This window comes from Eptesicus fuscus, chromosome 11, assembly GCF_027574615.1.
Source record: "Eptesicus fuscus isolate TK198812 chromosome 11, DD_ASM_mEF_20220401, whole genome shotgun sequence".
Classification (NCBI taxonomy): domain Eukaryota; kingdom Metazoa; phylum Chordata; class Mammalia; order Chiroptera; family Vespertilionidae; genus Eptesicus; species Eptesicus fuscus.
The window spans coordinates 29,570,273-29,582,899 of NC_072483.1; the positions used below are offsets into that span (position 1 = coordinate 29,570,273).

The 12,627-nt window shown below is 37.8% G+C and overlaps 1 protein-coding gene across 1 annotated transcript in view; it reads left to right on the top strand.

Annotated features, from left to right (window-relative positions):
• MBD5 (methyl-CpG binding domain protein 5) overlaps positions 1–12,627 on the top strand; it is a 164,551-nt gene that overhangs the window by 99,870 nt on the left and 52,054 nt on the right. Inside the window, exons 3-4 of the mRNA XM_008138704.3 lie at positions 7,658–8,331; positions 11,847–11,949. Coding sequence (XP_008136926.2) covers positions 8,219–8,331; positions 11,847–11,949 — 216 coding nt within the window. The 5' untranslated portion in view covers positions 7,658–8,218. The remainder of the gene's footprint in view (positions 1–7,657; positions 8,332–11,846; positions 11,950–12,627) is intronic.

Consider the following 12,627-nt stretch of genomic DNA (forward strand, 5'->3'; position numbering starts at 1 on the left):
TGACTAGCTCAGGTTGTTCATGTGACAGTGGCATTACAAGAAGCTGGAGTGGAAGATGCAAGGCCTTTTGAGGTTTAGTCTCAACTTCAATAGTATCACATCCATCCTATTCCATTGGTCAAAGCAAATCACCAGGCCAGCACAGATTCAAGGTGTAGAGTAATAAATCCCACTTGCTGATGGAAGGAGCTACAAAATATTTGTAGTCAGTGCAATATACTACACTCAGCATTTAGTTTTCTAAAGGCTTTTATGTGATTAGAAAGTGTAAGTTGCTGAACTTTGGTAGCAAGTAATGATCTGATATAAATAATCCTCTTGACCATAGATGGCCATAGACCAGCATGCTTGTTACCTTGGCACTGAGGACTGGCCTAACTAACTGACTTTCCTAAACTCCCTAACCTGCAGAGTTTCTGAAAAAATGTACCCTTCCTACACGAGTGTGATCCCTCTGTACTGAAAGGGCAAGAGAATGTGGAACCAGAGAGCTTCAGTGATCAGGGCAGAGAAGATGTGCGTAAGGAATCCTGATACACCCGCATAAAGCAAACATAAGTGTGCTGGGAGTCATTTGGAGTGAGTAAGGAGAGCCTGGCAGAGATTAGGTCTCTCACAAAGGATATATCTGAGAGGTGTGTTTTGGAAGAGGTGGCTGTACAGTGAAGATAAGAACCAAATGGAAATAATAACCAGAGTGAAAGTGGGGCTGATCTATTGGAAGATTTTTTTAAAACCAAAAAATAGATCTAACTGCAAGATAAGTGTGCTCAGAAGTAAAAATGCATAGCTGGAATAAACAGGTGAAAGGTGAAATGGATGGTAAGGTTGGATGGAGGGAGCTGGATAAATGCTAAGAAGGAGCCATTTGAATAATTGATATACAGGTGAAAGGTAATTGAAAAGGGGAAATGTCATTTAGGGTTACTGTAATGAGCATCATTTAACTAATAATGATGGAAAGATGATGAGTATGCCAGTATACATTTATTACCCAATCAAATGATAATTATGTTGTAGCCACTCAGACATTACTCTCCAAAATGCTAATGCTGATGTTATTTTTAATCCAATCACATCTTTGTTGTGTGCACATGTTTTGGCATTTAAGTATAGAGGTAGGTTTTATGTGTGCTCCTTGTTCGAAATTAGAGAACATGAAGTGTTTACTCTTGCAAATGTAGGAACGGAGTGGACTTCTTATTTAACTTTAAGTATTTCATGAGCTAAGTTTGTAATTATAGTATTATAAAGTATAACGATGATTTATATTTATACAACATATTAAATATTGGTGTTTTATCTGATTTACATTTTAATAGAATTTATTCATATCACATGATTCAAAAATCAATTCATTATTTTTACCATTAAGTTTGTCTTTTATTATTCAGAAGAATTTATTATATTTGATGTTATTCAGAAACACTTATGAATCTGCTTATTTTCATGATGTCATATTCTCTGATATTTAGTCTTCATGGTGTTTCGGGTATAACTTTTAAAATTTACATCAACACTGCATAGCGAGTTTATTCTTAGTTTGACAAGAATGTCAGCATTGAGAAAAAGGTCTATTGCACTAATTAAAATCATGCTTAATTTTTATATTGTTGTATTCATTTATTTTAGTGCTTCCTTCATTAATTCAAGTGTGTTATATATAGTCCACTTAATAAATAAAACTCTGATGCATAAAGTTAGCATATTAATTTTCTTAGAAGCTCTATTATACTTTTTCTACACTCAGAAATTATGAGATCATTAGGGACAAATCTAGAACAAAAAGTCATTTGTATATTTTTTCAAAGTACATACTTACTGGCTTCTTTTAAAAACCTCTTTTTCATTTTAGACATGTGTTTTTAAAAGTTTATAAGCCTACATGGTAGAAATCAGAGTAGAAAATTATGTTGACTAATTAGAATATGCATAATCTTCAGGAAGTCTTTAAGGCCAGGTACTACAGCTGGAACTGGGAATATAAGAAGTCCTAGAGTGAAAGATTCCTGCCCTGAGGGAATTTTACATTCTTTTGGGGAGAGATAGTCAATAAACAAACAAATAAAAGATAAGAAAAAAGTCAGGAGGAGTCAGTGAATTAACAAAAGTGTGAGAGTACCTAGTCTTTACAGAATAGTCTCTGTAAAGAGGTGGCATCTAATTAGAATTCTTCATGGTCAGAAAAAGCCAAGGTAAAGAAATCAAGTCACTAAAATTCAGTTCACCAAAAGCCAATTCTTATAGACTAATTTGCATATTGAAAGGAAGCAAGAAAATGAAAACAGTGGTAGAATTGTGACATATATTCACCTTAGAACACACACACCCCACTTTTTAAATTTCATTATTATTACCACTAAAACTGTTTGTGAAGTCAATTTAAATTATGTCATCAGTTTAAGATCTTTCCTTTATCCAAAATATTAATGAGATGAAAGTACTTTTCATATCACAATATCATTTCTGTTTAACTTGTGTCTGTTGGGCTTAAACAAGCCATATAAACATGGTGGGTCATAATGGAATCTTTAGGAGAGGTGAAAGGAAAATGTTGTAGATATGTTGCTTTTTATGTTAAATTTATAAAAATTAGAAAAGAAGAGAAACTATGTTTTTATAATACAAACTACAAAAATAAAACTTGACTAAGTCTGGAATGATGGGTTTATATGGAAGATAAACTTATCAAAATCTTAGAGGCACAAAGAATAGATTTTGATATTTAGCAGAAGAGGGCATGTATGGGTGTCAAAAGGCTGAGAAATATTCCTAAAAGTACCCTCCCGGCACATTCAGAAATTTATGAAGGGCCCTAAAATTATGCAATTCTTATTTTAACAAATAATTCTAAGTGAATTATCAAAATGGCTATAGATTTATGCACAGGAATATTTATATCAGATTTATTTGTAATTGTGAGAATTTAGGAGAAAAATCTACATAATTAAATAATTATATACAATTATCCAAGAAAATTCTATCCAGCATTTAAAAGCCATATTTTAGAAAAATATTTAATGCCATAATAAAATGCTCAGGACAAAGTGGTAATTACTCAATGTTGAAAGCAAAAAGACACATTTATACATAGAAAAAATTTGGAATCAGTGCACCTACTTTGGAGAGTAATTTGGCAATGCCTGTGAACTTGAAAATTTGCAGACCCTCCAACCGAACATTAATATGATTGATATACTCATAGATAAGTAGTTGTATAATCATATGATAAAGTGCTATTTAGATGTTAAATATTAATGAATTGGATCAATATATCTGCAAGAGAGATAGGTCGATATATCTCAATAGAGGTAGCTCTCAAAATAATGTTGAATTTTATAAAGCAAGTTGCCAAATGATATATATAGTAATATTTACATAAAAATTTAAAATACATATAACAATGCCAAATATTGTCTCTGTGTGTGTGTGTGTGTGTGTGTGTGTGTGTGTGTGTGTGTAACACCATCAGAACCATGATGGTGGTGGCCTTTAGGGTGGAAGGGAGAGGAATGAGACTAAAAAGGGAATTAGGGTAGGGGTGAAGGATAGTGTTTAACTTCACCTGTAATGTTTTCTAAGTCATTAATTTTAAAAAAATAAACATAACTGACAAAATGCTTACATTGTAAATTTGGAATAGTAGTTCAAGTTTATTATATTAATCTTTCTTATGTGTGCTTTTAAGATTTTCTAAAAACAATGATTAAAAGAAGCTGCATATATGTTTGCAGTGGTTACTATTCAGCAGAAAGATTACAGTTCCATTTTATTTTCATTTTCAAACTTCTCTTCATTTTCCAAATTTACAAAATGAATGCTGAGAAAATTAGAGCCACTTACAGATAAATAACCAGTAGCTGTATCCGGGGTTCCTAAGGCTCTTACACTTGAGCTGCCTCTAGAAGGCTGAAGAATGGGCAAAAATAGGATGATTCTCCCACAGACAAAAGGAAGTAGAGGGCTGGCTGCCTACAAGGTGTGGAGATGTAAAACCAGCCATATCTTGGGAAGGGGGAGGAAAGGGTGTTATTCTAAGCCACTGGTCTCAAACTTGGGATGCATCAGAATCACAGAGAGGGCTTGTTAAAAAACAGATTGTCCCCCAGCGTTTCTAACTCAGTAACTGTGGCCACGCCTATGAATTTGCATTTCTAGCAAGTTCCCAGATGTTATTTACAATAATGATGCTTGTCTCGGGACCAGGCCTTGAGAACTTCTGGTGTACGCAAAACCCAGCCATCAGATATTTGTATTTTTAATTGCTGAAATATGAGGGAGTCATTTGGCAGGAATCACTCCAATGTTATTATCTGGCAGATCACAAATTACTTAATGGAGCCAGCCAGCCAGTCTCGGGGAAGTTGGAGTCACATGCTAGAGCAGGCAGATAAACAAAAAGTCATCAAGTGGTTAGAAAACTCAAAAGTGAGAAAATGAGAGTGATCTCTAATGATCAGACACCACTGAAGAGATTTCTTTAGAAGAAAAGCAAGGTAATAAAATGAGCATGAAAAGGGACTGTAAAAAAAGAAAAAAGTTTCAGTCATCTGGGTCTGTTGCTGTTTGACAAAACTGGGAGTCCAGGATGGCACAAAGTTTACCTCCCATTCACATTTTCCACCAGCACTGGTATTCCCCTCGGCCGGGGACTCCTTGAGGAAGAGGGACTGACCTTTCCTTGCTCTCTCCATCCTTTCTCATCCTCCCTCCATCCCACCTTCCTTTCTCTTTGTTCTGCCACACCGAGAAGCACTAGAGTGCCAAGCGTTACGCTGGGCTCTGGATAAAGTAGTGTCTTAACCATCTTTGAACTACAGGACATACTAGTAGCATAGTATCTAGTACACAATAGCCGCCCACTAACTGTTGAATAAAACATGAGTAAACACATACGTGATCAGAAGGGGTCTTGGTTAAAGGTGCAGTGAATGGAAGACAGAAATAGGATGCAATGCCTGCAAGTAGGAAGCATAGACACAGCAGAGCAGGCCCAACAATGCAAATCACCAGCTTGAGACACCATCGGGAATGTTACTACTTGGCTATTGTCTTGATGCCTACATTTTCCCCAACAGACTTTTGCTACTCTTCCCACTGCCTTGCCAATGTTTCCCACACCAATACCCCTGGTTCCCAACTTTTAGCTAAATGAGATGTATTTCATTACAACACCTTTAATCTGTCTCAGACCTGAGGCTGCAAATAAGGCATATGCCTGACTACATGATGCTCTTCACTGCAAGGCATTCTCCTACTTCCCTAAGGAAGAGATCCAAAAAAGGGTTAGGTTGAACTTAAAAATGTAGACTTTTAGGAATATAGATTAAGTAATTGTGTGTCTATTTACACTGTTTAATTTGTTGATGGTTATGCATGTATATTTAAACACTAGTGGCCAGGTGCACGAAATTCGTGCACATTAAAAGCAGATTAATTAGAGGAAATATTTTAATATTGCTATTTGCCCTTTATAATAGAAGTGTCAAAGATGAAAGAAAATTAGTAAAATGTATATGAAAATCTTCCTCCTGTCAGAGTCTGGGGCACACCATGGGACCCAGAGTCAAGTCCCCGCCCACCCACATGTACCTCAAAATTGCGTGAGACCCAGACCTGGCCGCCCCTCCCCCATTGGGCTAGATCCAGACTCAGCCTGTCCCACCCTTGTCAAGCCCCATCAAGTGGGGGGCGTAGCCTCAGGCCCCTGGCCTGGTGCTGGGACAGGGGTGTGGCCTGAGGTCCCCCAGCTCGGGCAGGAGCAGGGGGCGTGGCCTGAGGTCTCCCGTCCAGCCCCACTGGGTGGAGGGCATGGCCTGAGGTCTCCCGGCCCAGCACTGGGGCGGGGAGGGTGCACCTTGAGGTCCCCCGTCAAGCCCCGCCAGATGGGGGTCGTGGCCTCAGGTCTCCTGGCCTGGCACCAGGACAGGGGGGGCACAGTCTGAGGTCCCCGTCAAGCCCTACTGGGTGGGGGGCACAACCTGAGGTGCCCCGGCCTGATGCTGGGGCGGGGGGTGCGGCCTGAGGTCCCCCAGCCTGGCACCAGGGTGGGGGGTGCAGGCCGAGGTCCTGTGGCCTGGCACTGGGGCGGAGGGAGCAGCCTGAGATCCCCCAGCCCAGCACCAGGGCAGGGGGTGCACCTTGAGGTCCCCCATCAAGCCTCGCCGGGCAGGGACCGCGGCCTGAAGTCCCTGCTGATTGCTCATTAAGGCTTGTTATGGGAACTCGGCCTCCGTTGTGGGTGCAGCCATCTTGTGTTATGGAAACCCCCGCCTCCACTGTGGGCGTCGCCATCTTTGTGGTGGAGTGATGGTCAATTTGCATATTCCCTTTTTATTATATAGGATAGTCTCTAAAATATTAACTTTTAAAATTCATTTTGAGAGAGAGAGAGAGAGAGAGGAGAGAGAGAAAGAGAGAGAGAGAAATATTGGTATGAGAGAGAAACATTGATTGGCCGCCTCCTTCACACACCCCGACTGGGGATCAAACTCACAACCTGGGTATATGCCTGACCGGGAATCGAACCCACCACCTTCTGGTGCACAGGACAATGCTCCAACCAACCAAGCCACACCGACCAGGGCTAAAATATTGACTTTTTAATTTAATTTTTTTGAAACAGTTTTAGTACTTTCATGTGAATCTTAAGTCATTTAACATAGCTTTCCAGAGCATATCACCTGGCTTCCATTAAATTATTTGAGATATAACACTTTTTGAATCTGTGGGTGATGCTGTCCCTGGAAATTTTTATCACAGACCACAAGTCCCTCTCATATAATATGAGAAAATTTTTTTCATTCCCTTTTTAGTGTAGTTTCGTGGGTCTCACAATGTAATCATACACTATATATTAAATTGATTATAAAAACTCTTGTTTACCACAACAAATAAGCCAGAAACTATGACATACAATCTTTGCAAGGATTAGGTACTAAATCTTTTTTTAAATGTATTTGTCATCTCTTTTTATTTAACAGATCCTTTAAGATGACCTCTTATAAGCATTCTACACCAGCAGCGATTCCTGCTGGTTCAAGCTAGTATGTCCTCCCCCAACAGTACCTTGTGACACAATAAAGGACTTAAGAGAGCATAGAAGGGAGCTTGTAACTCCTAACTATAAAGCAACTTCCACTCTTGGATTCAAGAACAGTGGGGGGAAACCTTCTCTTATATTTGGAAATGTACTATAAGTTTATTTCCTTTTTATTTTTCTTGTAAAAACAGAAACATTTTGTTCTTTAGGCCAATATGATGATTAAAAAAGTAAATCATAAGGATATGTAAAGTGATCCATTGTGATTAGATTAACATATAACTTTCCAGTTGTCAAGTCATAAGAGGTTTTGAGAGATATATTTTTATTTTGAGTTAAAGGTGTGTGTGTGTGTGTGTGTGTGTGTGTGTGTGTGTGTGTGTGTAAAATGCCATAATTATGGGTCGGCCTCTAGTAATTAGAAAGTTTCATGTGGCAAATTGGCTTAAGTGGATCACTAGAAGAAGAAAACCAGTTGAATTTGTTTGTGATTTTGATGGCAGGGGGCATCAAAGTGGTTTGGTACACTTAGCAGTTTATTCTATTTATAAAAGTGTACAGGTTCTTCGTTTTGCAACATTTAATATACAGTTAATATATTTATATATGTTTCAGGCTACAGTATTGGAATTTTGAAGACATGAACACATCAGATGAACCAACCTGCAACATCTTGGATTCAGATTGGAAGATGAAGAGAAAGTTTAAAGAATGTGGCCTATAAAGGCGGGTAGTACCTAGAAATATTAACCGACTCACATTGTAAAAATGAGACTGGTTTCTAAAGAGTAGAGGTTATTTTAGTCCAACATCAAGGTTCAAGACAAAATGTCGAACTAAAAACTTTATCCTCCTCCCCTCCCCCACTTCAGACAGGTACCAGCATTGGTGAATATGGTTTTCCTTAGCCAGAAGCACTCCGCTTTACCCACGTAGACCATCCTTAGGAATTAAATATTGGTTATTTAATGTAGATTATAATGGGAAACTGATTTTTTCCACAATGGCAGATTTCAAGGACTTGGTTCCAAACTGAGCCGGAGCATGCCCATGCATTTTGTACAGTCTGGGAACAACTATGCTGCACTGGCCGTTTTTGAAGGCCACCATGCCCTGTAATATAAGGATATCATCTTCTTGCTGATATCTTTGGAGAGTCCCAAGCAGACACAGAAAATGAATGGAGGCAAGGAGTGTGACGGAGGGGACAAGGATGGAGGTCTTCCAGCTATACAAGTTCCTGTGGGTTGGCAGCGCCGTGTGGATCACAATGGAGTGCTTTATGTCAGGTGAGCCCCTATTGCTCCCTATGTTACCGCCAAGTTGCCGTTCCTAAATTAAGGAAGTAGAACCTGTTCCTCTGAGGGAGCAAAATATTGTGACTGACAGCACCTCAAATAAATTTGAATAAATGATCTTTGTGCTGGAAATACTCAAGTGTTTATATTCTGTCCTATTTTGCGATGCAAATTGCCTTAGGTTACAAGAGAGAATTTTCACGCGTTACTTGTGTTTATATAACGTGTCGTTCTGCTTATCTCTGTAACAAGGATAAAGAAAAATGAAGATTTCTAAAAGAAACGTAGGCATCGTTACCACATTCACAAGGGAATGTAAATACTAGAAATAGACCCAAGGTCCCTCGACAATATTATTCTATCCTTCAGAGTGCTTCAGCTGGATTTTCCGAAGTAAGGTGGAGTGTTTATATTTATAGGCAGTTTTAATTAGTAGACTTCTTAATGCCTGATATTAGGTAAAAATAATTTTCCTATTTTTCCTGCACCGTTTTTAATCTATATCCTTGCATATTATAATAAAAAAGAAAAGGTCACTATGGAGATGGGTCTTCATCTCTCACATAAAAATCATACAAATAAAATGCAAATGCCTGCTCTATAGAGTTTTGCGGGCAAGTATCTCTTATAGAACAAGTTGAATAGAATAACTGAACTGTTGGCAAGAAGTTTCCGTCTTATTATTAAACTAGAGGCCCAATGCATGAGATTCGTGCAAGAGTAGGACTTCCTTCCCCCGGCTGCCAGCACCAGCTTCCTTCTGGCACCCGGGACCCGGGCTTCCCTCACAGCCCCGAAGGTTGTCCAGTCTAATTAGCATATTACACTTTTATTATTATAGATAATTGACACCTAAGTTCCTTACTTAGCAGTTTATCAGTTCTATATGAAAAGTTAGGACACCATAAAATCTCTTTGTTATGTAATGAACGACTAGTAGAAATAGAACTTTTTAAAAGTTATCAAGTCGCATCATGATATTAATGCTGTTATTTTAAGTGCAGTTATTTGTGTCTCTGCTTCAACGGAATTTTCCATTTGTTCAAAGATGTATTTATATGAATGAGGTATTCGCTGTTATATAAACATAAATTATTTCATGCCATAACAACTCAAAATTCAGTTCAGAGTCTGTCCTGCGTTTGTTTGATGTAAGGTGTTTCTGGAGGTAAACTTCATTACCAATTGAAACTCTCTGGCACAGTAGTTCTTTAGTTTCTGGGATGCTAGCGATGTGCTCTCTGTGAAGAGGAGTGAAGGAGTAAGAAAGCAGGGGATGTGGAGCTTGTGCTGGTAAGACGGACACATGGGTCACTTTCTCACGTGTTCCTATTGCCAGTGCTGTTAACAAACTGCCAGAAATACTTTGTTATTAATATAATATAGCAAGATATCAGTGTTATCGTTAATATTTACTATTGTTCTAGTCTATAAGGAGCAAATATGTATCCATCTTAGAGCAAATGAATCTAGGATCTTGAAGACCTAATTTTTTTTTTACTTCATCTTCATTCCTATGAAAGATCAATCAGCTTTTTAGATTGCTGAAAACTGAGTTAAACCAAGCTAAGTCTGGGAATCTTCCAGTTATCTTGTTCAGGATTTTCCAAGTGTAGGTAGATTCCGCTATCTGTTAGTGGGAGTTGGCGTGAGTTCTCCAAATCCAAGTCTGTGCACTAAGAATTATTTTGAAAACTAACTTTGCCAGATAAGGTAAAACACCTTCAGATAAATTAAGCCAGTATGGGTTTGATTTGTTTATAAGGAGTTAAACTACTGCTTGAACACGTATAAGGGGCTACCCTCCTATAGCTCCCTTCTCAATGTGCAGTTTGCTTGTAATTTTTAGGTTTGTCTCCAGCTGCTCCTGCCTCAGGGAGCCGTTGAGGTTGCACATTAAATTTCCCACCTGCTTCCAATCTTCTAAGCGTTATCCATGCCATAAGACTTGTAGCTGTTTTTTACGTTAATTATTACTCCAAAAAGTTAATTAAAGAGGTACAGCTGAAGAAAAGAGCCCAGCTGACTGACTGAGAGGAAGTGTTTTTGAAGTGTCTAGAGTGGAATACTCTAATAGAATTCAGGAACTCTTGTCTTCAGGTTTAATTTTACAATTAAATTCCTCTAGGATTTAGTCTGTACACCTTCTTTAACTGTAAAATGTTAGGCAATTTCTTGTCACAAAACTCATGAACTTTACACTTGATAATTGTTTGGTGATCGTGTTTTATGTAAATTAGCAGACCTCCCAAACCTCTGGTCATTACCCCTGTAATGGAACTCAAGTCGATAATATGGGAGTTATTATTTTTTACAGATCATTTGGAAAACTTCGTTAGCCTCAATAAATGAGTGAGTGAATTGGCAAAGTTGAGGATTTTAATTGAGATTTTCTCCATACATAAGTCACTTACATGATTGTCCATAAATAAAACATGAATTGCATTTTAAAGTTGGTTCATTTATAGATGCAAAACTGCTCCCCATGTTTTTGTAGAAGCAGAATAGTCTACCCCTAGTAGTGTAATCCTTTGTACTATTTCTGGTCAAATCCAAATTTGATCAGAAAGTGTAAGTGAAGGTTTTGGTAAACAGTCATAAATAAAAGACTATTCTTGAATGAAAAGTATGTAATAATTTCCAAGGTTGTAAAAATCAGTATTTTAATAATAAAGGTCTTAAAACGCAAATTGCCCATTTTAAACTAACCCACACTATTCTAGTAAATGAAAATAGAAGAAAATTAAAAAAAATTAAAACCAAGAGTAATAACCTTGAGAGCAGTACCCATTTACCAGCCAGAAGACCTGCAAGCACCCGCTTCTGCCACCTGAAGTCCTCTTTCCTCCAGCGTCCCCTCGTCCTTGGTCCGATCTGCTGGGCTCCTCTCTCCTTGTCAGTACCATTTGGCTCTTCGGTGTAATTCGAGTTGGGCCACACAGGTCTATCTTCAAAGAAACACGTGGACAAGGGAGAAAAGAAAGAAACCTATTTTTACATAGGGACGACTTGGTTCTGGACTCCAAGATTAAAGGAAAGAACTTGCTAGCTCCAACTTTTATACACTTAGTGACTTTCTGGTTTGACCTCCAATGTGTTCCTAAATTTCAGTTTTTCCTCAAACAGCTTCAAAAGTAGATTTCTGGTTTAAAATGATAATGATTACTTTCATGTTGTTTTCTTGTTCCTTTCTTGCCTGCTCCTGTCGTCTTTTCTTAAGAATAGCATTTTCCCCCATCCTAGTCCACGCTTGGTTTTCCAAATACTTTTATTTAATTTTCTAGGAAGATCTGTCTTCTTCTGAGAAATATTTTGGTTCAAAAGAAAGAGCGATAGTGCTAAGAGGCTATAATTTAGCAGCTAGCATAATATTGACAAAGAGAATGCTTTTCCCTACTATAAAATATTACCCTGTGAAGGACAGTAAGACTATAAATTATGCCTTTTTTCATATGATATGTGCAGTCAGAATTATTTCCTGATGCTTTTTTGAACTATTTTTACAGTCCCAGTGGGTCTTTGTTATCTTGCTTGGAGCAGGTTAAAACATACCTGCTTACTGACGGAACATGCAAGTGTGGCTTGGAATGTCCTCTTATTCTTCCCAAGGTAACCATTTCACAACAGTTTTATCAGCAGTTTTCTATTTTCTAGGTGTTTCGTATATTTGCTTTTCTCATTTGGCATTTCATTTTTATATTACTTCTCCAATCACATATGCATTTTAAAGTCTATCTAATTAGGTATCTTTTGCATGCATTTTGGAATGCTTAATGACTGTGGAAAGTGGTTCAAATCCCAGAGTCATTTTCAAAGGTGACAAACCTATATTCATATTAAATATTTTATGAAAGCCTTTTTTGCACATTTTATTAGAGCTCTACCTATGTTCACCATTTAATAGTGCAGTAGTTTTCCCCTCCTGTAACTGCTCAATCTGCAATGTTATTTTTAGCACTGGTGTTGATAAATCTGCCACCAATGCTTCTGAAATCATGAAGCTGAACTGCACCTTCCTACTCAAAACGTGAAACCGTTTTACTCCTTTGCAAGTTAGAAAGTAAAAACTGTTTAAAATGATAAAATATTATTTATTATGGAAGCAGGTTCTTGTTCTCTGAGTATCTATTATAGTGCTAATTTTAGAATAAGATTAACAGACACCTTTTTTCTATTTATTTGTGTCACTTTCACCTCATTCCAAAAAAAGCATTTGAAACATCTCATAAATATGTACACAATAAATAAGATTATTTAATAGAAAAATAGATTTTAATAGGTGAAAAG